At 40.9% G+C, this 26,019-nt stretch overlaps 4 protein-coding genes across 4 annotated transcripts; all 4 read right to left on the reverse strand.

Moving 5' to 3' along the window:
* Window positions 1-14: 14 nt before the first annotated feature.
* Window positions 15-4,662, reverse strand: ddx47 (DEAD (Asp-Glu-Ala-Asp) box polypeptide 47; the record flags this gene model as incomplete). Its single annotated transcript, XM_083896376.1, has 12 exons — window positions 15-378; window positions 1,218-1,347; window positions 1,435-1,505; window positions 1,591-1,728; window positions 1,896-2,042; window positions 2,132-2,248; window positions 2,405-2,476; window positions 3,076-3,194; window positions 3,342-3,413; window positions 3,499-3,687; window positions 4,227-4,320; window positions 4,528-4,662. The coding sequence occupies 12 exons, from the start codon at window positions 4,660-4,662 to the stop codon at window positions 181-183; spliced, it is 1,482 nt and encodes a 493-aa protein (XP_083752502.1). The 3' UTR covers window positions 15-180.
* Window positions 4,663-5,069: 407 nt separating this feature from the next.
* wbp11 (WW domain binding protein 11) lies at window positions 5,070-10,154 on the reverse strand. The gene is made up of 12 exons (XM_083896646.1): window positions 10,048-10,154; window positions 9,381-9,467; window positions 9,213-9,244; window positions 9,026-9,119; window positions 8,569-8,765; window positions 8,194-8,327; window positions 7,941-8,107; window positions 7,545-7,781; window positions 7,249-7,374; window positions 6,872-7,153; window positions 6,326-6,511; window positions 5,070-6,121 (listed from the first exon to the last, which is right to left on the reverse strand). Exons 2-12 carry the CDS (start codon window positions 9,442-9,444, stop codon window positions 5,457-5,459), a joined length of 2,184 nt encoding a protein of 727 aa, XP_083752772.1. The 5' UTR covers window positions 9,445-9,467; window positions 10,048-10,154; the 3' UTR covers window positions 5,070-5,456.
* Window positions 10,155-13,020: 2,866 nt separating this feature from the next.
* LOC310933112 (uncharacterized protein) lies at window positions 13,021-17,476 on the reverse strand (the record flags this gene model as incomplete). Its single annotated transcript, XM_083896534.1, has 4 exons — window positions 13,021-13,824; window positions 14,042-14,293; window positions 16,506-17,015; window positions 17,233-17,476. The coding sequence occupies 4 exons, from the start codon at window positions 17,474-17,476 to the stop codon at window positions 13,262-13,264; spliced, it is 1,569 nt and encodes a 522-aa protein (XP_083752660.1). The 3' UTR covers window positions 13,021-13,261.
* A 3,591-nt stretch (window positions 17,477-21,067) lies between these two features.
* On the reverse strand, window positions 21,068-23,542 carry bglap (bone gamma-carboxyglutamate (gla) protein). Its single transcript, XM_083897003.1, has 4 exons — window positions 23,425-23,542; window positions 23,134-23,187; window positions 21,575-21,659; window positions 21,068-21,421 (listed from the first exon to the last, which is right to left on the reverse strand). The coding sequence occupies exons 1-4, from the start codon at window positions 23,480-23,482 to the stop codon at window positions 21,319-21,321; spliced, it is 300 nt and encodes a 99-aa protein (XP_083753129.1). The 5' UTR covers window positions 23,483-23,542; the 3' UTR covers window positions 21,068-21,318.
* Window positions 23,543-26,019: the final 2,477 nt, after the last annotated feature.

A 26,019-nucleotide genomic window follows, 5' to 3' on the forward strand; every position in this document is an offset into this window, starting at 1 on the left:
AGAGAGGGAAAAAACAAAAACAATCAAAGAGGGCTGGAGGGAGGGGGAAGGCATGTTTCTGTAATTAAATAGACATTTGCTTTCATACTAAAACATGCTGTTGTCATAATCTAGTTTTAGACCAAAAACAGGGATGGCATTCATGTTGCGGTTATGTACAGTCTGTTGATGTGGGAGGATTCACCGCCCTCCCCTCCAGGCACCTCTGCTCTTCTTCCCTCCTCCTCCTCCTCCACCACCGCCGCCTCTGCTGCCACCACCTCCTCCTCCACCTCCTCTCACTTTGTTCCTCACTCCAGTTGCCTGTTCTGTATCATCTCCATCTCCATCTCCTCCTCCTCTGGGCCTTTTCCTTTTCTCGCCTTGCTCCCTCATTTCCTGAGGAGGAAAATAGTGTTACTTTCCTCAGCTTAGTTGTTTATTGACTTAAAAGAGTCAACATACCTTTACTCTAAAACTTACAGAGCTTAGAACAAACATAATCCAACAGCCCTGTTAAATAGACTCAAATAAACCCCCTTATCAGCCCAATCACTTGAGTTTAAACTGTGATAAACTTACATAACATCCAGTGCTTGGAAAGCTGGGACCCTCTCTAAAGATGTGGAGCTGTTCAGTTTACTGTGGTCCAGTATGCATTTTTTTTGTGTTTCCATTAGGAATAGTACAAAAATGGTACGGTATGGTCAGTGACATGACAGTCAGCTGACTGGTCCACAGAAATAAACGTCACTCCCTTGCTATTGACATAAATATCCTATGGAAGTCGAGGCAAACGGCTGCAGTCTTTTCTCTTATAAAGCTTGATGTCTTCTTAGTCGTGTTTTCATCTTGATACAGTTTGGTTTAGTACGTCAAGCTTTGTATGAGCTTGATGTAAGCCTTTCCACACTGTACAGTACCAACTGTACCAAACCGAACCATGCCATGGTGGAAACATGGCATAAGAAAGTAGAGCGCGAGTGAGAACCAAATCAGGATCTGGTTGATCCAGATAAGCACATGAAAGTGGGTCTCATGTAAATTCACATATCACCAAAACTACTGTAGTTCACAGTAACTGGTTGATGCAAAACCATCATGGATGAAAATAAAGATGACAAAAACAATTAACAAACAATGCATTGACATGCAAATGAACTGCACAAAAATATGGTTATAGAACATCATTTAAAAAAGAAATAATTGCTATCATCACATTGGTAAAGCTGACTTACCAGCCTGGCATATCTCTGGGCCTCGCTCACCCTCTCCACCAGCATCATCACTTCCTCTTCCTGTGTTGGGAAAGCAGGAAGTTTCTTCCCAATGAGGGTTTCGATTCGCTGGAAAAGCTCCACATCATACCTGAGGCAAAAGGGCAGAAAACTCCATTTTCATCCAGTTGCACAGGGCATATGTATCAGCACAGTTGTGATAATGAACTGCTCTTACTGAGTGACAAAGGTGATTGATTTCCCAGACCGGCCTGCTCTGGCTGTTCGGCCAACTCGATGGATGTAATCCTGAGAGAGACAGATAAAGATCCATTATAATCGATAACCCGAATCACTAAATAAAGCAGCAGTGTGACTGCAAGCTCCATGGTACCTTTGAGTGAGTGGGGATGTCGTAGTTTATGACGCAGTCGACATGAGGAATGTCGAGCCCTCTGGACGCCACATCGGTCGCCAGCAGCACCGATCGAGACTTGGACTTGAATTTGTTTAGCGATCCTAGACGTTTATTCTGGGAGGGAGGGAAGAAAGATACACAGGGCGAATACAGCATTACTTTTTTTTATGTTATACAGAATATAATTACATCAAAACTCATTTAGCTGTAAAGAAATTAACATAACACAAATCTAGAGGCTGAAATGCCAAATAAGTCTATGTTTCTCTGTGCAGCTCTACCTGACTCATCTGGCCATGAAGAGGGATAGCAGTGATTCCGAGGTTCCTTAACAACAGCGCCACCCGCTGGGCACTGTTACATGTGCTGCAGAAAATTATAAACGAGTTCCCAGCCAACTCGTTCAGGATGGACACCAGGTAACAGTCCTAGAGCCACAAAAAAATAAGTTCAGTGACATGAAATACAGACTACATACAAGTTCAGTGTATGTATAGTGGTGTTGTGAGAGCACCACCTTGTACTTGGATGGTATGAAGACATAGTATTGCTGCAGTTTGTCAACTGTAGAGTATTTAGTGGATACGGCACACTTCACTGGATCTTTTAGAGCTGCTCTCTGTAGTTTCTGGACCTGTAACATAATAATATAATAAGCCAGAGAACAGCGTACAGGCTCTTCAAATGGTAAGAAGCTCAGAAGCATGATAATTAGATTTTTTGGTTACCATGCAGCATGAGTGCAAAGCCTTTTGTTTTTTTCTTTAAAAAAAAGAAAGTGTAAACCTACCTTTTTGGTCATGGTGGCAGAAAACAAATAGGTGCGTCTCTCTCTGGGAATCACTTTCAAGATTTTATCCACCTGGCAAAAACAGAAAGCATACTCAAGAAACTATCTTTGGTATTCTGTAAGTGTAAGACAAGATAAGCTCAGTGTCAGTCAATCTACTGTTGAGATGACTATTCATGTTTTCTTCTTTTAACAATACATACATATAGTATATTTATTTATTCATACTAGAGATTGAAATGAATGAAAGTGAGACAAAAGGGGTTGAAATGTAGAACTGCCTAACTTTACTTCCAGATCGACAAAGATGGAAGACCTTTTCCCCAGTTTGACATTTAAATTAGCCAACACAAAGTCATCTTTACATTACATGCCACTATGTCAAAGACGTCGACTGTGAGGTTACAATGTCTTAAAACAAATAGTGTGAACACTGCAGGATTTGCAAAGTCAGAACAACCACCAACACGTTTCCTCACAGAAAAATGCGAGTTTGATTTCCTTATTCACTTATAACACATTTACATCTATAAGGCTGCCGAGTAGAGAGCACAAGAGATAACAAGGAGACCTTAGTGCAGATACAAATTCAGTCGAAGTGGAATCCCTTTGGATGTCTACAGCCATAAATGTTGACGAGTTGTTTTTGTTTGTTTAAGTTCAACACTCACCTCAGTCTCAAAGTCCATGTTCAGGATTCTGTCTGCTTCGTCCATGACCAGGAACTTCAGAGCTCGCAGGGTGAAGCCCTTGGTGTTCTCCAGGTGATCTATTAACCGACCCGGTGTGGCTGCAAACACACATGCATCACTCATTTGTCAGCATCTCAATACTACAATTCTTCTAATAGTAACAATTACTAACAGTGGGGGCTATTGTGAATGAATGTGCTAGTGTTAATTACATAGCTGCAAAAATACAAATAAATTGACCTTACCAATAACTATGTGTGGTTTCTTGGCCAACACCAAAGACTGGGACATCATATCAATCCCACCAACCACAACAGCTGTAACACAAACAAGACAGGATTTAGGTACATCACCATTGAAAGTATGCTGCATCAATGTTTGTTTTAATTAACTGACACATACCACATTTAACACCAATGCTGGAGCCCAAAGCTTCAAACTGCTCAGCGATCTGAAACGCCAACTCCCTGGTGGGGGTGAGGACGAGAGTATGAAGCCTCTGGGGTGAGGCCAGCAGTGACTGGAGGATGGGCAGAGCAAAGGCACCGGTCTTTCCCGAACCAGTCTCTGCCAAGCCAATAACATCCCTACCTGCAGTTCAATAAAAGGGGCACAGAAAGATAAAAGTCATGATATATTCCATACAAAAGTCCCCGTTTCAGGCTTTTCTGTGTGACGTTTGCATGTTCTCCACGTTTGTACGTGGGTGTTCTCTGGGTTCTCCAGCTTCTTCTCACCAATCAAATAAACAACAAAACAGATGTTCACTGGACACTACTGCAACCCTTATCTAGAGGCAATCAATAAAGCAATCAAATGCGTCTCAAGTCAAAGACATTTGAAAAGTCAGTCACTCGTCATATTCATGACTGTGAACTTGTGCAAGGTAAACATTGCATAATGCATATAATAAATGCATTGACTGTAATACAGAAAATGTAAGTAATTAATACAGAGAACGACCACTGCTTTGTCCAATACAACTTAAAACTGTAAGGGTATCTTATGCTCATTGGAATGTCTATATTTACAGTGGCAAGTTATTTAAATACAGTTGTTCAAGCTCGATTATTGGAGCCGCTCAAAGGGAACAGTTTATATAACACGGTGATGTTACTATAGTGTCTGACCTTCCAAGGCGACTGGTATCGCCTCTATCTGGATCTTTGATGGAGTCTTCCATCCCAGCAGGTCACACGCCTCACAGAGAACCTCTGTGACCCCCTGTTGAAGGTAAAGAAACCGGGTAACACATGAATAAGATGCTCATACTGTTGTCCAGCCAGTCAACAGCTTATTTTCACACACCAGGTAATATTTAAGGACAAAATAACAATGTTTACAGATGATGTTTGGAGCGCTTTAGCTAACTCAGCCTGGCGAGTAGCTAACGTTCCTCCTTTATTTTTGCTTCGTGTGAGACAAACTCACCAGGTCTTTGAAGGTCTTCACCGTTACATCGTCTTCACCGCCATTAACGTCGCCGCTATCACTGTCACTACTCGAGCCATCGAGTATTTCACATGTGTTCGTCTTCTCGCTCTCCTCCCTGTCGTCGTCCGCCATGCTGCTTCCTTCCCAACGTGTCGTCAGATCAGGAGTGCGCAGATGCGGAAGCGCGAGCACGAGCTCCCGCAATGGATGATGGGAGTTGTATTACTAGGCTTGAAGGCATAACAAAAAACGAACGGTACGGATATTTACAGAAAGTGAACATGATATTGCATTTTGAATACAATATTTATCATTTATAAACACAGTTTGCAGTGAATTCACACACACACACATCTATAACATTACGCCACAGTGAAACGTGAAGTAAAAACAGTTTCTGAAGTATTTATTTAGCTGCATGTCAAACACTTTCAAACATGTATTCTGTCAGTTGTTGACAAACATTTCACACTTTTGTTTTACTGTTCAACAACCGAGTTCACTGATAAAATACAGCGTTGACAGCAAACGTCATACAAAAATCTATTTTCTAGTCATGCCAAATGACAGTTGGCTGATGGAAAAACAAAAAAACAAAACATGTTATAACACTTGGTAGTGCAGTATTTAATTCTTTGCAGGCTTTTGTCACGGGTAACCTAATGGAATAGCAACAAACCTAAATGTTCCCAATGGCATACATAATCAGATTATGTAAACCACGTTCACATTGTCTCTTGATGCAACAGAAAAATAGTCCAGATCATATGAGGTTAAGCCTGATGTGGATCAGTGATGAAAATAGAGCAGAAACACTGGCATACTGCTCTAGCCAAATGCCTTGAGGATAGAAAACACAGAAAACCTATGCACTCCTGTGGTTCAGAGAGCCTCACTTAACATTTCCCTCCAAGCCGTCATGAGTCTCAGAGGAGTCCCTCCATCTCCCTCATAAAGGCTTCATACACCTGGTCCTTAGTCTTCATGCTGGGCTGCGGCATAGCACCAATCTGGGCTGGGTTAGACATTGGAGCAGCCATTGCCTGGTGTTTCTGGCCGTGGCTGCCTCCCTCATCTCCTCTTCTTCCTCCAAAACTTCCACCTGCTTTCTCCAGAGGGCCTGGTGCCGCCCCGTGCATTGGCCCGCTCTTGTCCCTACGCACCCGTAGTGCTGTGGGCACAAAGCGAGTGACCTCCGTCTTTGGGTTGATGATCTGAGGTTTGGCGGAGATGGTGGCCCCACCAGAGCCAGCGCCCGCTGCCATGCCACCTCCTGCAGCTGTGACCGAGGTGATGTTGGCTCGTTTTTCGATCGTGGCAGTGTGGTGGTGGCCTGGGGGATTGTTGCCCATCGAGGCAGCAGCTGTTCCTGGGGGAGGTGGCATCTGCATGACGCCCGGTCGCATTGGCATGGCAGGGGGTGGCATGTTGCTCTGTGAACCGTCCTGGCTGGGTCCTGAGCCCTTTTGCCGCTGGACAATGCTGGGAGGAGCACTGAGCACATTGGTGGTGAGGGGTGGAGGGAAGAGGGAGGGTGGTGGTGCTAATGGACGCGGGGGCCCACCTGCTCTTGGTGGTGGAGGTGGGATACCTGTATGTACACATAAGATATGCTTGAATATACATCATTTAGTGATTGCTGAGCAGTAAAATTATTTAAAATAAATATATAAATTTCCAGGTTATGTTGTGTGACATAATTTACATTCCCCCACCATGTGTTCATGCGCTCACATTATGATATAATTATGTGGTTTCACAGACATTCTCACACAGTCACTGCACACATGTGTACCTGGTGGAGCTGGGGGTGGTAATCTGGGTGGGGGTCCACGTGGTGGGGGGCCTGGGGGCAGGCCAGGAGGGGGGCCTGGTGGCGGGCCAGGAGGTCGACCAGGTGGAGGTCCAGGTGGCAGAAGGCGAGGCATTGGACCCCTAATGCCTCCAGGCATACCAGGAGGCCTCAAGAACGGAGGAGCACCTAAAGATAACAGAATGTGTCAAACAAATACAAATGGATGAATACAACCACCACATCCTCAAGGGATGGATCATACTTTCCACATGCCATTCCAGTTGTAGTGAGTTTGCCCCAGTTTGTATGTACTTTGTAAGTATATACTGTATGTTCTCCCGAGTTGTACATGTGTTGGTACCAGTGAAGGAAAGAAGAAGCAAGTTTCCATGGTTACCATATTCTTCTATGTCTGTTTCGACTAAAACAAGAGCTTGCCCTCAAAGTATTGTAGGTGTGAAATGGAGCAGATGATAAAATGAATGTCATGCAGAACGTAGCCGACCACAGTGGGCACGTTCAATAGGTAGAAATGTTTTATCTAACCTGGAGGTGGACCAGGAGGTGGGCCTGAGGGTGGACCAGGAGGCCTCATGGGAGGAGCTGGGGGTGGACCCAGTGGTGGAGGCCCGGTCATTGGTGGACCTTGCAAGTGTGGAGGTCCTTGCTGTCCCACAGGCCCAGCAGGAGGGGGTAAACGCGGATTGACCATGAGATGGGGCTGAGTGTCCCCTGGTGGACCCCGATCCTCAATGTCTGAGCTGTCTGAGTCATCTGTGTATTCCTCCTCTACCTCTTCTTCTTCCTCCTCTTCAGGCACTGACTGTCCTGAAGAAAAGGAAATGACAAAAACACAACATCAGAAAGAGAAAACGGAGTGTACTCTTACAGTGTGCAGTAGTGACATCATTATCATACAGTACCTGCCATCCTTAACATCATGGCCTGCAGAGGGGTAATAGCTTTGGTTTTCTTCACCAGCCTCTTTTTCTTCTTCTTTCCATCACGGGGTACCTCAGCAGGCATGTCTGCGAAACGCACACTGCGTCCTAAAGCATTAGGACATTGAAATATTAATCAAAAGAGCATATTAATGTAATACGAAAGGTTGTATGCAAGTACAACTGAGCTCCATAGTATGTAAATAAAATAGGTCTGTGAGACGAACAAAACACTGTTGTAGTTGAAAAGTTGCAAAATATGCTGAACAGACCCTCACCAGCATGTCTTTCATTTCTGTCTCTATCCTCCTCCCTTTCTCTCTTATCATCCTGCCTGTCCACACTCATTCTGTGGTCTCCATCGTTCCCTTCATTTCTCTCTTCTTCGCTGTCCTCTTCAGAGTCACTGTCATCATCGTCCAGATCATCCCGATCTCGGTCGCTGTCGCTGCCACTATCCTGATCTCTTCCCAACTCCATCAGAGAATCCTTGTCTAAACCAGGAATGGAAGGCTCTTTTGAGGAAAGAAAGAGAACAAGATGAGTAAAGAGTGACAGATAAAAATGTGAACGTAAAAACAATTATGAAAGTAATGCACCATAACACAATTTTGAAAGGGAATTTTAATCAAAAAATCTGAAATACGAGAATTAGGGGAATGTTTGTGTCTTACCTGCGTCTGTGCCATAAGGTCGTCGAGAAGGAATGCCATACAATGCGAGGACCTGTGGAGGTGGAGGCCCAGGAGGGGGGCCAGGGGGCTTCTTCCCCGGAGGTAAGCGTGGTACACCAGGTACTGTTGCCAACACTGGTCCAGTAGATGATGAGAGAGGCCCTTTACTGAGATACAGGAAAGAATTCCCTCAGTGGCACGATAACATACAGTAACACCTTATGCTGTGTTATAATGCAGAAGCTCAGTCTACCCAAAGGTGGAACTCTTCTTTAATATGGATGGAGGTTGAGCCCCCGGTAGTGGGATGTCCTGGATGTGGATATTTGAGGGGGCATGAGGCATATCTGGTAAAGGGATACTGTCAACCTCCACTGACTCTGCATTCTGAAAAACAGGGCAAGATACACATAGTTGTCAAGAATAGCGACCAAACCAGGGCAATAAAGATAACCAGGGCATACTGATGTTTTAAGGTAAATAATTTCAACAAAAATGAATCAAAAACTTGGTTTTAAATGTAAATGAACAACTATAGAGCATTATGTATTTGTTTTTGGGCACACATGCAAGTTAAAATTACACATAAGCATCAAAACAATAACCAAACAAACAGACATATACAGACCTTGACTGAGTCAAAATAGAGAGCCAGCTGGCCACGTTTGGTCTCATAGTCTAATTCCAATTTGCGTAGCTCCTTGTAAGTTTCCGGATTCTCCCTCTCGTACAGATGGACAATGCGTTCAAATGTCTCACGTAGCTTCTTCCTCTTGTCCCTCAACACCTTCTCATTTAGAAGGGGCTGCTGAACTGGGTTAAATTCTGTAAAATGAAGAGATTTAGTATGCGTTTTAAAGGCCACAAATATTTTATGAAATTTGAAAAGGCACATATTTTAGAAAAGTGACTGCTGACAGTTCAAGTTTAATGTTTCTAAGAAATATGCAACCTCCAGTGAAAGCGAGACTACATTTGTAGTAATACATTAAGACTACAGATAGTAAACATTTATACGTTATTGTTCAAGACTTTATCAAATTCACATTTCCTCAAGTAACATCATGTAATTTCAGGCCTCTCACCCATTTCATCTAGCTTTTCCATGTCCCTGATGATCTGTCTAGGGTCCTTCATCTTCAGCACTGCTGCCCTCACCATCATTCTCTGCTTCTTGTTCTAGTAGGAATATTCACAAACAAAGAAGCATGAGCAATGAGCACAATAACACAAACAAACAAACAAAACAAAACAATCGTTTAATTCGAGTACCTTCTTTAACTCTCTCTTCCTGGCTTCCTTTCCTATAAGACAGAGAGAGAATAAGAACAATCTTGTTATCATTCTTAGATCTTACACCTGTGGAAACACGGCAATACATCATGTTATTCAGCAGGTAGGTGTCAGAGATGGTAGCTCTCACTAATGATCTATACTTACGAGCCTGGTCGGTGGGGTTCATAAACTTCCCACTCTTGGTGGAGGAGGTTGAACGTCGCCCCATGTTGGCGGTGCGTCTTTTTCACCCTGTCAAGTGGGAAAAACCCAATGAAATTAAAGCAGCAAATACCCCGACACCATAAATCCAAACACTGTTACATAAAAAGTATAAACAACAATAATCACAAATTAGGTACTGAAGGACAGGTAGTGTGAAAGGTAAGGACTCATGCATAGTTGTTCCAGATTTATTGTTTAATTATAGAAAATAAACCACTAACATTTAAGTATTATTACACTGCTGTGTCATATTTGCAGGGTTATTGAAATTGTAACTATATGGAATACATAACTGCGCAATAATGAAGAAAAAATTAAACTTTTTACTGACGGTTAGCTACTACTGTTTAGCAAGGTGACACAAAATTGACAGTCAACGCATGATTTATCAAAAATGCAGTGAATCTTAGATGCGCCGGGGAGAACTGGGCTTATATTGTGGGGATAACAGACATTATAACGATAGTGTGTTTCAGTATGATGGAAATATATACGTTAATGTGAAATACATCATTTGGCTGGCAACTTAGCTAGGTACGCTAGCATGCACTTGTGGCTAGGCCATCGTTAGCATACGGGAGCACATACGGGAGAAACTTATATTTACCTCTTATTTACTTAAGAACTGCAGAGAGCGGTGCTCTCCTCACACAGCACTGGGTGCCGACTGTAAACTAAAGCGTGCTGCTTGAGTCCTGAAAAAGAATACTAACGCAATCCCGACTGAATGGCTACAAAAAGACAACGTTAGCCACCCGCCATGTTTACTGCCGCGAGCTGGAGCGGAAGTGGCGACTTTTACGTCATCAACAGGAGACACGAGAAAAGTTTTTATTTTGAAAAAACCATGGATGTAAAAAAAAACAGGCAAGACAGTGAAATGAATGAATTATTACAACATGTAATACAACTGAAGTGGGGCATGAAGCTGGGTTATCCTAGAACAGGGGTCACCAACCTTTTTGAGACAGAGAGCTACCTTAAGGGTAAAAAATAATATGGAGGGCTACCATATAATATTTTTTTGTTTGTTTACCATTTAAATGATTAATATTATTCATTCAACTGCATACACATTCATTCCAGTGCTTACTACTAACGATTACCAGTTTTTATAAACAATATCAAAGATATTTTACTGAGTGATCATATGGATACATGCAAGTGAGGTAAAGTGAAGTGAGCCCACGGGCACCGTATTGGCTGCCCGCGGGCTACCAGGTGCCCGCGGGCACCACGTTGGTGACCCCTGTCCTAGAACATGAACATTAAACAGAAATAAAATAAAATTTAAGTAAACAAAAAGGAGCACACAGGAGCAAGGCTATATATATACTAGCAGAGATAACGAGACAGATATGGCCTTATTGTTTTTATCCCTTATTTTGAATTACATTAAATAATTAGTTAATTATGTTTTCCTTTCCATTTACATGGGTGGATATATTATTTACCAAATTAAATCACACACACATATATATTGTATATTGTCTATTTTCAGAGATAAGCAATCATGTATGTCAAACCAGAATACAGACATGAGAACACTTGAAAAAAATATGTTCAATAGTTTCCACATCCATTGTTTCTTAAATTTCACAAATAGTCTAAATACATATATTCTAAGAATTAGTATTTCAATCCACACTTTTTAAAGTTCTTAAAATATATTTCTCAGAAGTTTGATTAGAATCAGTGTTGTTGTTGTTGTGGATTTAAAAAAAAAAGACATTTACTTCCTTCTTCCGTGTGAAGAAGGAAGTAAACTCTTAAAAGTCTGGTTTAATGTTACGTACAATATAACATTCAGACAACAGATGTCGCCATTTTAAAATAAAACTTCCTACCCGTACAGAATGTCTGTTCCACCTGGTTCGAATAGACTTTGTTGTCATTGTGCATTAGGGTACAACAAAATTGTGGCTGAGGATGATCCACACAGTAACAGTGCACTAAAGGTAGAATACTAAATTTAAAAAAACAAATACAAAATTATAACAGCATTTAACATAAACCACAATATTTGCACAATAGAATAAAAAAAGCCAGGACTTTGAGGTAATGTAGTTTATTATCTCTGCATTTGTTCAAACCTTAAACCCAGTGTGAATGACATATAGGTTCAACTTAAAGTAGAACAAAATAATGTGAATTTTGAGCATTTTTCTAACCAAATTCATCGATCAGTGAGTTGCTTTTGTCAAATGTTGGTTTCCCCAGGGGACAAATCTGTGAGACGCTGTCTGTGACGATGGGTGCTGAGAATGATTAGAATCAGCGTTGTTGTTGTTGTAGAAAATTTTAAAAAGACATTTACTTCCTTCTTCCGTGTGAAACTCGCTTTTAAAAGTCTGGTTTAATGTTACGCACAGTATAACATTCAGACAACAGATGTCGCCATTTTAAAATAAAACGTCCTTCCTGTACAGAATGTCTGTTCCATCTGGTTAGAATAGAATAGAATAGACTTTATTGTCATTGCACATTAGGGTACAACGGAATTGTGGGTGAGGGTGATCCACACAGCAACAGTGCACTTAAGGTAAAATGCTAAATTTACAACAGTATTTAACATATAAATAAACCCCAATGTTTGCGCAATAGAATAAAATAAGCCAGGACTTTGAGGTAAGGTAGTTTATTATCCAGTGTGAATAACATGCAGTTTAAAGTACAACAAAATCACATGAATTTTGAGCATTTTTCTAACCAAATTCATTGATCAGTTGTTAAAACATGAGTTGCTTTTGTCAAATGTGTTTTTCCCCAGGGGACAAATCTGTGAGACGCTGTCTGTGACACTGTGTGCTGGGAATGGTGCTGGATTAGAATCAGCAAACGTTGTTGTTGTGGAACATTTTAAAAAGACATTTACTTCCTTCAGTGTGAGCCAAACAGGTGTCAGGTCAAAATCAAAGAAAACCTCTCCCTGACAATTAAAGAGGACTTGGCATGATTACAAGTTTATAAAATAAACAGTAAACCACAGCAGCAGAAATGTTGAAAATGTTTCAGACTTTCTTTGACTGAAACCATGGAAATCCACCCACAAATTTCTAAAGTAGCAGTTAGATTTGTTATAAAATGCTGAAAAAAGGATCATAATCATATTCCAAACCATGGTAATTTAGCTCAATAAAATATCACTGCTCTTATGTGTCGAGTGCTCTGTTGTCTGTGGAATGTTCCTATAAAGATTACGCATAAATACCTCTATACATATCTATTTAGATTTATAGTCCGTTCACAGAGTGAATTTATATCAGCATGACCCATGATTACATAGTCTTTTTTCTGTTTATGTTTAATTTAGATTAGGCGTGACATTGCAAATGTCTGTGCAAATTTCTTATAATAACTTCAGCAATCCTATATATGTATAAATATACTGTATATCTGTATACAGGTATACAGTTTATATATATATATATATATATATATATGTAGGATTGGTGCGTCCAACTCGACACTCAACATTCAAATGATCACAGCAGACACTCTTGTTTATCATGTTTTGAAGTGCTTTTATTTTGTGACTGATACATATACACATGATTTTCAATCAGACTTGTGGGCCCCAGGAAACTTCTCCAGGAAACTTCCTTCCACCAAACAATAGTTATCATACTCAAATACAATAATACTTAAATAAATAAAGATAAAATTAAAAAAATACAAAAATATACTGATACAAAAACACACACACTCACACACGACAAAACCAGCTTTGTATCAAGATGTTCTCATCACTGAGTACATTCAAAAGTGAAAAGTGTTTCATTATAATAAATTATGTCTGTAAGGCTGCAGGGGTCGCAGGATTAAAAGGAGACAGGTCGTCTCAAGATATCCCCCTGGGAGTTCACCCAGCTACTGGGAGGGAGAGATGTTGTCATCTCCTCCTCCTCATCATCACTACCACTTGATGATGCCGCATCTTCCACCTGTAAGCAGTTCCCTGTGCTGCCCCTCCTGAGGCGAGCCTTCTCCTCTTCTTCACCCGTTGAGCGACATTTGCAGCAGACTCTCTTTTTCTTAGTGGGGTGAATGTGCTCGATCACTTCCCGCGTCGCGGAGCACGAATTGCAGACCACGAAGCCGCATTTCCTGCAGTGGTGTCGACGAACTGTGGCCGTGAACTTCTTCAAGCAGCGCATGCACCTGTAAGCGGAGTGGTCCGGGATCCAAGACATAGCAAAGCAGGAGCCAGGCCGACAGGTGCCGCCCTTCAGCAGGCTGTCACAGCAGCTTTTGATGTGCTCCATCCAGGCCCGCTTCTCCTCGTACGTAGAAGCGGACACAAAGAAGGACTTCTGTGGGGTACGGATTAACCACTGATTCTGGCGTCGCACACCATCCTCCATGTCCTCCAGCTGAAGGTCCTCTGTAAATCACAGTGAACATGGCATATTTAAAACAATGCAAAACAAGGTCAAAGATCAGCTGCAGATGCATTTGCTATGGAGTCAAAAAACATGATGAATCTCTGATTCTAGCTTCAAAGTCCAAAGTGCCAAGTTTGACCATGTCTTTAATCATTATGGGGTGTTGTCTGTCTGCAATGCAATGTAGGAGAAAACAGAAAGAGATGAGCTGCTCACCCAGTGGTATTTTCCTCTGCTTGGTGTACCAGCGGCCACTCAGAATCACACTGCCGTACACCAGAATATCGTTGAAGAGGAAGAAGACCTTGGGCTCAGTCTTCTTACGGTTCTGCTTCATCAGGTGACCCTCTCCCATCAGAATCCGGCCCGACTTAGACAGAGGCCTCCCAGACGGACCGAATGCATGCTCCACTGCTTGGATACGCTCACAGTTCTTCTTCAGGAACGATTGTTGATCCATTGCTGCGTCTGAGACGGAATGATTGTTGTTGTCAGATTGTTGTGCTGAACTCTATATATACTCGCTCAAGGTGACGCAACTGGAATTTCCAGACTGAAGACAAATATGTTTTACAGGAAATAAGTGAAGTGTGGGAACACCTATCTTTAAAAAAAAAAAAAACATTCAGGACGGTCGTGTTAGGACACAAATCTGTGAGTTTAAAAATAACACACAAAGGTGGACAGTACTTTTGCAAGATTAAACTAAATATTGACCGTAGATATTAAAATGCATAAAATAATGTAATTTTACTAAAATATACTGCAGGTAGTACTAGTTAATAATCCAGTTTATTTATAAAGCACATGAAAAACAACACGTTTAACTTATTGGATGCATGGAATTAAACACTCAACTATATAAAATAGCTAATAACAGCTTCAGTTTGAACTTCCATTACCTCCAGGTTTAGTGCCTGTCTGTTTCTTTGTCTGTTTATGACCAACATAACTAAATGATTGTTATTTTGGATGCGATCCAAAAACAGATGTTAGGTTAAGGAGATTATAAGAACTGTAAAAAACGATTATTCCAATTTTATTTAAAAAAACAAACAAAAAACAACAGTAAACCACAGCACCAGAAATGTTGAAAAAGTAGTTCAGACTTCCACACCCAATTTTTTAAAGTAGCAATTAGATTTGTTATAAAATGCAGACTCGTTAAAAAAGGATGATAATCATATTCCAAACCATGGTAATTTAACTCAATAAAATATCACTGCTCTACGTGTGGAGTGCTCTGTTTTGTGGAATGTTCCTATAAAGATTACGGATAAATACCTCTATCCATATCTATTTAGATGTATAGTCCGTTCACTGTTTATAAACCACATCTATCTATAAAGCAAGTTGCGTCTGTGTGTCTGTAACAGGCACATCTCACTGACCTTTAGTCAGATTTCCCTAAGACTTTGGATATGTGTTGAGCATGGCCCGATGGTGTGCATCCTTGATTTTCCAATTATATGGATGAATTTTAATTTTCACTGATTTATCAAACTACACCAGGCAGGCAGCGGCTCATCAGCAGCAGCTGCGCTGTCTGGGGCGTGGAGGTGTGAGTGAAGAGGCTGTCCTCACAGTGGGTGAGACATTTTCACAAGGTTCACAGCAGAACACGGTGTTATACCGAAACGACGAAGTCGTGTGTCCGTTCACCAATACGGGAGCACACATTTATTTTGCATTAGCATGCTACTACTTTGCGGCTAACTTGGCGAACCTGTTTCCAAAGGTAAGCTAGCGAGGCTACGATTAGCATTAGCGTAGGGCTAACATCATACAAACACTGTGCAACCTCATTAGGCACAGCGCAAAATGTTTTCATTTTCAATTAGCATTAGCGTAGCTAGCTGTAGTGTGCCTAATGAGGTTGCACAGTGTTTGTATGATGTTAGCCTTTACGTTCCTTATCATGCATTACCATAACTGAAACATCGTCTTCAGCGCCCACTACAGGAATACATACTTCCTACGGGCACTGAACTAGTAATTAAAATACAGAGTGAATCTATATCAGTGGCAGCATGACCCATGATTACATAGTCTTTTTTCAGTTTATGTTTAATTTATATCAGTCTTGACATTGCAAATGTTTAATATTTATTTATTTTATTCAATAGTCTCGCCTTAACATTCAAATGATCACAGCAGACACTCATGTTTGACGTTTTGACGTTTATTGTTTCCATAATTGATTATCCACATGTTAACAGTGGCTGATACATATACACATGATTTTAATCAAACTTCTTGGCCCCAGGAAACTGATCTCAACTTCCTTAGACACCAAACAATAATTATCACACTCTTAAATAAATAAATAAATAAATAAAGATTAAAAAAATATATATATATACCTAATGCAAAAAAGTAAAGTGTAAATAGTGCAGTAAAGATAAAATACAAATACAATACATATTATTCTTATATAAATATATTATATATTATGTTAGCTGACAGTGATGCCCATGAGCAGGGGTGTTTCAAGGGATTTCAGGGGGGGGGGGGGGGGTTGACAAAAACAGATTTGTATCAACATTTACATTTCAAGTAGTACATTCAAAAGTGGAAAGTGTTTCATTATAATAAATTATGTCTGTTGGACTGCAGGGGTCGTAGGATTAAAAAGAGACAGGTCGCCTCAAGATATCCCCCTGGTAGTTCACCCAGCTACTGGGAGGGAGAGATGTCGTCATCTCCTCCTCCTCATCATCACTACAACTGGATGATGCCGCATCTTCCTCCTGTGAGCAGCTCTCTGTGCTGCCCCCCCTGAGGCGAGCCTTCTCCTCTTCTTCATCCGTTGAGCGACATTTGCAGCAGACTCTCTTTTTCTTAGTGGGGTGCATGTGCTCGATCACTTCCCGCGCCGTGGAGCACGAATCGCAGACCACGAAGCCGCATTTCCTGCAGTGGTGTCGACGTACGGTGGCCGTGAACTTCTTCAAGCAGCGCATGCACCTGTAAGCGGCGTGGTCCGGGATCCAAGACATAGCAAAGGAGGAGCCAGGCCGACAGGTGCCGCCCTTCAGCAGGCTGTCACAGCAGCTTTTGATGTGCTCCATCCAGGCCCGCTTCTCCTCGTACGTAGAAGCGGACACAAAGAAGGACTTCTGTGGGGTACGGATTAACCACTGGTTCTGGCGTCGCACACCATCCTCCATGTCCTCTAGTTGAAGGTCCTCTGTAAATCACAGTGAACATGACATATTTAAAACAATGCAAAACAAGGTCAAAGATCAGGTGCAGATGCATTTGCTATGGAGTCAAAAAACATGATGAATCTCTGATTCTAGCTTCAAAGTCCAAAGTGCCAAGTTTGACCATGTCTTTAATCATTATGGGACGTTGTCTGTCTGCAATGCAATGTAGGAGAAAACAGAAAGAGATGAGCTGCTCACCTAGTGGTATTATCCTCTGGTTGGTGTACCAGCGGCCACTCAGAATCACACTGCCGTACACCAGAATATCGTTGAAGAGGAAGAAGACCTTGGGCCCAGTCTTCTTACGGTTCTGCTTCATCAGGTGACCCTCTCCCATCAGAATGCGGCCCGGCTTAGACAGAGGTCTCCCAGACGGACCGAATGAATGCTCCAATGCTTGGATGCGCTCACGGTTCTCTCTCGAAAATGCTAGTTGAGTCATTGCTGCGTCTGAGGCTGAACGATTGTTGCTGCTGTGTCGAGATCTGTGCTGAGCTTTATACGGCGCTCGAGGTGACGTAACTGGTAATCCCAAAATCAGACTGACAACAAATATGATTTACAGGAAATAAGTGAAACAAACAAAACATGAATTTCAAGATGTAGACGGTGGCGTGAGGGCACAAATCTGTTTAAAAATCTGAGTTTAAAAAAAGCATACAGAGATGGGCAGTACTTTTGCAAGACTTACAAACTACATATTGGCAGTTATAGATTTTAAAATGCATAAAATATTGTAATTTTTATTCTACTCCATGTATCTAAAATATACTAATAATACATTTCTTTCAATCCAATGTATTTATAAAGCACATTAAAAATAACGGTGCTGTACGGTAATAACATAAACATTTAAAAACATTTTAAAAAACATGTTTAACTTATGGGATGCATGGAGTTAAAGAGCCAACTCTATAAATGAGCTGATAACAACTTCAGTTTTAACTTCCATTACCTCCAGGTTATGGAGGTTAACTATAAAAGTATATAAGTGGTGCTTTGTGTTTCCCTCGTTTATTGCGATGTCGATTCATCTGTCACACGTGTAGAATTGCAAAATAAAAGCAGTCTTTATTTACAAAAACTATAAAGAGGAATTTGACAGTGTTTATATAGATGCATAGGGCAAAATGTGACACTTGCTGCTGATATTAAAGCTATAGTTTTTTATTAAAGCACACGTTTTTAAATGAAAACACTGACGCTTGCTACACAGCTGTGTTTTTGTTGTTTTTTTCCAACCTGTATAGTAAGACCGGTTGAGCAGTTCAGCCCACACACACACACACACACACAAACACACACGCACGCACGCACGCACATGCTGCGACTGTCAGGGGCTTTCTGTGGCGCGTCTGCATACATATTATTAGACCTGCGTTAACGTAGTGCTCATTAACAAACAAGAGCAAAAAAAAAAAATTACAAGATCATCAACTAATTAGTATGTTCTACAGAGCATGGTAATCAACTCTGGGGAGGGAAGGGAACTTTGAGCACAGGGAGGGCAGAGAGGGTGAGGTAATGAGGAAGTACATTTAAATTTTGAAGAATGTTACGGGAAAGTGGCTGAGACTAAACAGTGGAATTTCTTTCTAAAAATGTAAAATATACGTCTTTCGCTGTCAGTTATGGTCATAGCTGTATAGTAAATAAAAAGGTAACACACTCAAACTATAGAGCTCTGTTAGCTGACAATGACACAGTCCAGTAATGCAGCACTCAGCAATAAAACGGGCTCTTATCTTTAATATCCTGCCTATTTTACATGCTTTTTAAAAGAAATAGAGATTAGTAAGTGTTCTGCAGAGTTAGCTATATCAGAAAGTAGAAAATGTTACAGCAGGTGGAGAATAATGTCCACACTGACTGTTTCCATACTTGTGAAAAGCACCCGGGGACATTAAGTCAGGTTCTGTGATATATATGTACTGCCTGATCTCTGTGGATTTAAAGTGCACAGTCAATTCTGGCCCTGGTGCAGATAAAATGTTTTCCTGCCAACATGGAGGTGAAAATCAATCGAGTCACGTAAGCTCTATAATCAGAATCATAATCATAATCAGAATACTTTATTAATCCCCGGGGGAGGAATTGTTTTTGTTCCAGATGCTCCGTGCAAAGTAGGAAGAAATACAGCATGAGGAAACAAGAGCTAGATAGAAAATAAACAGTAAAATAGGCAATAAGCTAAATTAAATTAAATAAACAATGAAAAATAAATTACAATAATAAAGTAGAAAATCTGGAAAGATATACAATATACAGTGAATGTAAGTATAAACAAATGAAAAGAAGTTAGATGAGAATGGGTAATTATAATTTGTTTGTTTGGTGTTTGTTTGTTTATGTATTTATAAAGAGTCTGATCATCAGAGGGAGGAGTTGTACAGGTTAATGGCCACAGGCAGAAATGACTTCCTGTGGCGCTCTGTACCTCTGATACCTGAGGTTTCTACTCAGATAATGCGCCTTTATTCATCCATCCTCTACTGCTTAAGCTTCCACATGAGGCTACACAGAGGGCGCTGGTGCCAATCCCAGCTGACATAGGTCGACAGTTTGCCAGTCCATGACAGGGCCACATAAAGACACACAACCATCCACTCACACAGTGTTTAATTTTCCTATAATCTGCATGTTTTTAGACTTGAAACCTTGAAATTTAATACATACATAATGAAACATTCACACGTTCACTCGCAAAACTATTAATTATCTCACTCTGAAAATCTCCTTCCATTGTTATTTGTAATCAGGTCACCATGCCAAGAGTTGTCTCACTAAAAACACACTCAACAGTTAAAGTTAAAGGTTCAGTGTGGAGGGTTTGGTGGCACCTAGTGGTGAGGGGAGGTAAAATCGCCATAAGCATGTCCTTCAGGGGGCTTCAGGTAGTGCAGACACACTGAAGACCCTCTCAGGAGCCAGTGTTTGTGCATCAAGGGCCTGATTCCCGATCAGATATAAGAGCATGCTTTTTACACTGCACCTCAGTTTCGGGTGATCACACCTAAATAAATGTGAAGTGTAGACAAAGTGTTCTTTCAGGGAAATGCTTTTTACATAGTTCTCCTGTGACAGAGTGGGTGTGCGCTTGCAGGACAACACCATAGTTAGCGCTGACCCACAAACACACTCGACGAGAACGAGTTCCAATGAAAACAAAAGAAACCTGTTGCAGGTTGGGCCGGCTTTTTCATTTCCTTCTGTGTTTTTTTTAAAAAACTTAGGACGCGAGGTGCTTTCCGTGTTCTCCTCACACAAACACTGCAGCACCAAATGATATTTTTTCACAGGGGGGAAAACGTGGTACAGATGACAGTAAAATGTTTTCCCAAAGAAACGTTTCCTAATCGTCGAGTAAACTTCATTTGCACTTCCAGTATTTGGTTTATGGTGGAATGTGAAAAACGCGGTTATGACTGAGGTTTTGAAACAGCGGCGTTTCACTGTTTGCTGGTCAGAGTAAGTAAGAGAATCCTAAATTCAAGGTTGTACTGACAGGACACTCAGATACTCGGGACATAAAGGAGACAAAAAAAATATGCATTTAAAGGTGCATTATGTAATAAATCCATAAAATCCTCCTAATATGTCACAGAGACTCAGGAATAATGTTCATATAACAAACTGAACTCACCAACAACAACAGTGCAGCCAAAATATTCACATACATTTTTTTTTTTGCAGACTGCAAATCATGTTTATGTTTTGAAATCATGTTTTGGCATGTGGCGCCACCTACCGCTGTCTACAAATCTTTGCAGTCAGTAGAGTCTCAGCTGCCGAGCAACCACGGGTTGCCAGTTACGTCAGAAACTGAAAAACCTAAAAGACCTCTGTATTTTGAATTTGAGCGTAGTAACCGTTTTTGGCCACATTCTTACATATGGCGCCTTTAAGGCTCATTGGTGTAACCTTTAGATGACATAAGGATATATATTAATAACCAGCAGACTTCAAGTTTTTTTTTTATATATTCTATATCTTTATTTTAATATCACACTACGCTACAGGCTGTCTGAAGTGATAGTGTAACAGAACTGTGTGCATAAACCCACATACAGCAGGAGGAAATCATTATTTTTAAAATAATGATTTCCTCCTGCTATCTAGCATCTTTCTCCTCTGTGGTTTTATTTTGCTCACTGGCACTAAAGTAAAGGGAAATGTCTTCTTATGACCTTGTGTGGGTGGGACAGGAAAGACAAAGTTAAACTGGAAAAGTGAATATGCAAAGTAAAGAAAAGACATTTGGGATGAGCAACGGTGGTTTCGCGTCTAATAGGGAATTGGTCCATAGTAGGTGGTGTAGGCAGCGATGATTCCACTGGTGTCCATCATGTCCTCACAATCCAGGTGCAGCTCACACACTTCTCTCAGGCTGGAAGAACAGGAGCATAGTTAGGGTATTATATATATACTTATATATATATATATATATATATATCTGTATAAATGTACATATACACACACAATAGGTGTTTCTGTGGTGTCTTAAAGGGGAAATGAAAGTATGTGTGACATATATACGCACCTCTCCAGCTGGTATGGAGATAACTCCTGAGGAGCTCTCTTCTGTCTTACCACTGCAGACGCCTGCTCCTGCTCCACAAACAAACCTGTACGTCCAACAACATCATACATGCGTCAATACCAGTGCTGTCAAAGTATAAATACTCTATTACTGCGCTTCGATACAAAATTCACACATCTGTACTTTACTTTGCTATTTGTATTTGTCGCAACTTTTACTTTTACTCCTCTACATCTCTTCTAACTATCTTTGTCACTTACCAATTAAAATCAGAAGACGAAGAGTTGGCATTATTAGTCTTGATGAACTGCTTTAAGCTACAGTTTTCACCCATTCACACGCTACAACATGGGGTTAAGTGTCTTGCTCACATATAGAGTATTACTTTTATTTCTACTTCTAATTTAAAGGTGCCATATGTAAGAATGTGGCCAAAAACAGTTACTACATTCAAATTCAAAATACCGAGGTCTTTTAGGTTTCGTTTTCTGACGTAACTGGTAACCCGTGGTTGCTCGGCAGCTGAGACTCTACTGACTGCAATGATTGGTAGACGGCGGTAGGTGGCGCCACATGCCAAAACATGATTTCAAAACATAAACATGATTTGCAGTCTGAAAAATATATTTTTTAATGCAAATATTTTATCTGTGCTGTTGTTGTTGGTGAGTTCAGTTTGTTATATGAACATTATTCCTGAGTCTCTGTGACATATTAGGAGGATTTTATGGCCAGTTGATTTAGATTTATTACATAATGCACCTTTAAGTACATTTTATCTCAGATAGTTAACCATTTGGTCAACCACACTTTAAGTCACTATATCTCATCAAGCTGAACTCACTAACACTTAATGTCACTTGTTCTGAATGTTGTACTTTATGATTTATACAAACCAGGTTTATTATGAACAGACATCTCAACCTTTTCTCAAACTTTTTTCTTGGTGCGTCCAAGTCCAGTAAATGTCATATACTTTAAGTCTTTTACTTAAAGGTGCATTATGTAATAAATCTAAAGCAACTGGCCATAAAATCCTCCTAATATGTCACAGAGACTCAGGAATAATGTTCATATAACAAACTGAACTCCCCAACAACAACAGTACAGACAAAATATGTGCATTAAAACAAATATTTTGCAGACTGCAAATCATGTTTATGTTTTGAAATCATGTTTCGGCATGTGGCGCCACCTACTGCCATCTACCAATCATTGCAGTCAGTAGAGTCTCAGCTGCCGAGCAACCACGGGTTGCCAGTTACATCAGAAAACGAAACCTAAAAGACCTTGGTATTTTGAATTTGAATGTAGTAACTGTTTTTGGCCACATTCTTACATATGGCACCTTTAAGTTACGATATGGAACACAGGTGATTTAACTGACTCTGGACGTGACGTGACCATCTCTTGGTTAAACCTCTGAGAAAAAGAGACCGTCTCCTGTGAGTGAAAGGGCCTTGTTGATTTGTCAGAATTTTCAGTCTGGTTCCAGATGACTGAAATACATCTTTATATGTTTCAAATTCACTAAATGTGTAGAGCTGTTAAATCCTTACCGTCCTGAGCTGGGTTGTCATCGGAGGGTTTTATCTCCCAGGTGATGGAAGCGTCTGGTAAACAACAGGGGAAATAATTAGTGTTTTAGTATCATTGATTCTGGTCAAATACAAAGTGTCACATACTGTAAATGCAAATGTGTAAACATTTGAATCGAAACCATGCCTTATAGCCAGGATAAATGCTTCATAAGTCAAGCAAATTGGAATTTTCTTTTCACTGATAATTTACAATATAATGTTGTGCTGCTCTTTCAATAAGGAGCTAATTCACTCTGAAGTGACTCTTACCTGACGTCAGACAGAGGACGGCCAGGGAGCAGAGAACCAGGACGGACAGAGTTTTCATCTTTCAGCTTTAAGTCTTCAACTTCCACGGTGTCAAAGAGCAAGTATACGCCTCTATCACTCTCCTCTCTCGCTGTCACACACACACACACACACATATATATATCTACATAGAATCACATGGACATGTGATTGGTTGGAGCATCATGTGACACACACGCAGAAATACACACCTCCACGACAAGACAAAAGTCGTATTTATAGATATAAATGCAGAGGGAAAGATTATGGACTTGACGTCCAGTGTGTTGGTATTTGTTTTAAAGCAAAGGTGAACATTTCACAGCCACAAACATCAGCCTTGTTTTTGGGTTGTTTTGGTTGTTTTGCTTGTTTTAAAATGCCAGAGAAATGTCAGGAAGAGTGCTTCATCACGACAAAGAGACAGAATGTAAGATGTGGTTAAAGCAGCTAAATGCATCTGCAGCATCAACGTTAGGGATGCAGTGCCGGCTGGCAGCCTCCAGGGGTCAGAGTTTCCCCTCAGAAACCCGCACACTTCTACAGTACATCTGCGTCCCAACACCAACTGGAGCCATTATATATGGCACGGTTTAATCCAAGGCTTTTTCTCTTTTATTACAAACCGCAGTGATTTCCTGCATAAAGACGGTGAAGATTTGAAGGAGGATAATTTGAAATGTGGAATAATGGGGATATTTTTACCATAACAAGTGCGCGGCTTGCCAATAAATGCCGACTCTGAGTGGAACGTGTCATTACATTTTAATTAAAACACGACTCGCCGCGAGAAAAGTGTTAACAAATGTTCCAAAACATAATTATTTTTGCCTTTAATTGGAGCTTCCTTCATTTGTAATATGAAAATGTCTTTCAATTCTTTTTTTTTTTTTTTTTTTTTTGACTGAATATTTAGGTTCTGGCTGGTTGTTCCAGTATAAGCTGTAATTTCACTGTCTAGTCAATCTTGGTGCCTCGTTTCATTTCAGCGACAGACTTCAAGGATTCGAAATCAGGACGACTTCAATTACGCACATTTGCGGCCTCGTGGCGACACGCAAAAATAAAAACAGACAGATGTGACGTGAGCCATCTTTCTCGGGTCCTGAGCCGCGCTGAAGCCTGCAGAGTGCTGACCTGCAGCAGCAGCGGCAGCGACGCAGACACACAGACGTGTGTGGTTCACTGCACAGATTCCTTCTGAGGTCACAAGAAACCAGATTTATATACGTATGTGTGTGTATGTGTGTGTGTGTGTCTTGTCTATTTCCTGTCTGATACATCTCCCCCCCGGTCACACACTTACACGCCTTTATGTGAATATCCTTGAGTAGCTTCATTCATCTGTCTGTGTGACGGTATAACCGACACTGAAGCTTTTGTTCATGATTAAAACAAGATTTCTGATTGTTTTAGCTTCTTAACCCTTTAAGACCAACTTTACATTACGCTTTTCGCGACAGCGGGAAACCCGTGTAAAGACAAAGGTCAAATTTTCTCCCAACAACTGCAAAGTGGTCGCCCCGACAACTTTCTGTAGCTTAAAGAGAACGCGTCGGGCTCGCGACAGCGGGAGGTTAGGGTTTAGGCGATTAGCATATATCGCGCGCTAATTAGCATATACCGCAGGACTTTTGTTCCAAATAAAAAAATGAAGGAGGGAGCGCTGGACGCTGTACGTGGAGCACCTCCGAAAACCAAGTGCCCGATCAGCATCTGGTCGGAGGACGAGATCCAGAAGAAGCTGGAGTCGTCCAGGAACAAGATGGCCGACGTAAAAATGCAACAGCGGATGCGGGGAGGCCGGCTACGATCGTACAGTCGAGCAAGTAAAGAGGAAAGTTGTCCTGCCAGATTTCCGGGGCGGTGTGTCTAAAGTCTAAATCGTGACAGCGGCGAAATTTCCCGCGAAAAGCGCCATGTAAAGTGGGCCTAAGGTACGCACCAAGAAAAAAGCTAAATAAAAATGATTTCTTTTTTTATTATTTTATTATATTTACTTATGATAACCATAATGACAATCAATATATATATATATTTTTTTTTTAATTAGATCCTACAGTATTTCAGATACAGGCCTCTACCAAACGGTTGAGACGTCCGTTCATAATAAACCTGGTTTGCATAATTCATAAAGTACAACATTCAGAACAAGTCACATTAAGTGTTAGTGAGTTCAGCTTGATGTATTTTTCAATGAGATATAGTGACGTAAAGTGCGGTCGACCAAATGGTTGAGTAGTACCTTAAAGTGTCAAATGTGAAGAAATCCTTAAAAGTGAATCGTTTTGGTTTGTGGGCAAAAACAAGACATTCGAGCACATCGTCATTTCCAGGTTTGACAAACACTGATCGGCATTTTCTGACATTTTACAGATTAATCGAGAAAATAATCGTCAGATTAATCGATTCCTCCACCCCCTTACGATGCACGTTTTTATCACAATTCGCTGCTTCACCTTGATTTGTCGCGACTATTTTTACCATCTGCTGCACATCTGCTGCACGCAGCCTTGTTGGCAAACAAACGGCACAAACAGAATGAAGACAAAAAAAAAACCCACTCGGGGGTGGGGG

Source organism: Microchirus variegatus (assembly GCF_963457635.1).
Source record: "Microchirus variegatus genome assembly, chromosome: 10".
In the NCBI taxonomy this organism is placed as follows: Eukaryota; Metazoa; Chordata; class Actinopteri; order Pleuronectiformes; family Soleidae; genus Microchirus; species Microchirus variegatus.

Bases quoted from the DNA above. Each gene is read 5' to 3' on its own strand.
- wbp11 (XM_083896646.1), bottom strand. From the start codon at position 9,444: ATGGGGCGACGTTCAACCTCCTCCACCAAGAGTGGGAAGTTTATGAAC. The intron at 8,328-8,568 runs GTCTGTATATGT...CCTGTTTTTCAG, and splicing joins TCTATTTTGACTCAGTCAAG to AATGCAGAGTCAGTGGAGGT. The intron at 7,375-7,544 runs GTGAGGGTCTGT...CTAATGCTTTAG, and splicing joins CAGAAATGAAAGACATGCTG to GACGCAGTGTGCGTTTCGCA.
- bglap (XM_083897003.1), bottom strand. From the start codon at position 23,482: ATGAAAACTCTGTCCGTCCTGGTTCTCTGCTCCCTGGCCGTCCTCTGT. The intron at 21,660-23,133 runs GTAAGGATTTAA...TTGGACGTACAG, and splicing joins TGACAACCCAGCTCAGGACG to GTTTGTTTGTGGAGCAGGAG. The intron at 21,422-21,574 runs GTGCGTATATAT...CTGTTCTTCCAG, and splicing joins TCTCCATACCAGCTGGAGAG to CCTGAGAGAAGTGTGTGAGC.